The following is a 510-nucleotide window of genomic DNA, read 5'->3' as shown; positions in this document are numbered from 1 at the left end:
CCTCAGAGCGTGGCTCGTGTGTTAAACATCAATATCTTACCTGTTCCTCAGAGCGTGGCTCCTGTGTTAAACGTTAACATCTTACCTGTTCCTCAGAGCGTGGCTCCTGTGTTATGGGTCAGTGTGCGTGTGCAGATGGCTGGGAGGGTTCTGCCTGCGAGTGTCCCAAAAGCAACCAAACCTGCCTGGATGACAAAGGGGTGAATAGAGTCAACACACTTTATGTTAAACACTGTTTATAGATAACACCTAACTGTGTTGTGTCTGTGCCAGCTTGTGTGTGGTGGGCGAGGGAAATGTGTGTGTGGTCGCTGCGAGTGTCCAAACTCTGGTATCGAGATGTCAGCAACCTGTGAGCCAAACTTTCAGGTGTGTAAATTTATTCATCGGCTTACAGAATATCAAGAAGCATGTGGAGCTGTAGTGTTTCTGTTAGCAAAAAATATGTCTAAAACACTGTTTGTGTGTGTGTGTGTGTGTGTGTGTGTGTGTGTGTGTGTGTGTGTGTGT

The 510-nt window shown here is 46.7% G+C and overlaps 1 protein-coding gene across 1 annotated transcript in view; it reads left to right on the top strand.

Annotated features, from left to right (window-relative positions):
- Positions 1-96: 96 nt before the first annotated feature.
- Positions 97-510, top strand: part of LOC106512350 (integrin beta-4) — a gene marked incomplete at both ends in the record, with an annotated part of 1,787 nt that continues 1,373 nt past the window's right edge. Inside the window, 2 exon segments of the mRNA XM_014000987.1 lie at positions 97-200; positions 274-369. Coding sequence (XP_013856441.1) covers positions 97-200; positions 274-369 — 200 coding nt within the window.

The sequence above is a fragment of the Austrofundulus limnaeus genome, unplaced genomic scaffold, assembly GCF_001266775.1.
Source record: "Austrofundulus limnaeus strain Quisiro unplaced genomic scaffold, Austrofundulus_limnaeus-1.0 Scaffold5948, whole genome shotgun sequence".
Classification (NCBI taxonomy): Eukaryota; Metazoa; Chordata; class Actinopteri; order Cyprinodontiformes; family Rivulidae; genus Austrofundulus; species Austrofundulus limnaeus.
This window is presented reverse-complemented; position numbering and strand designations above follow the sequence as displayed.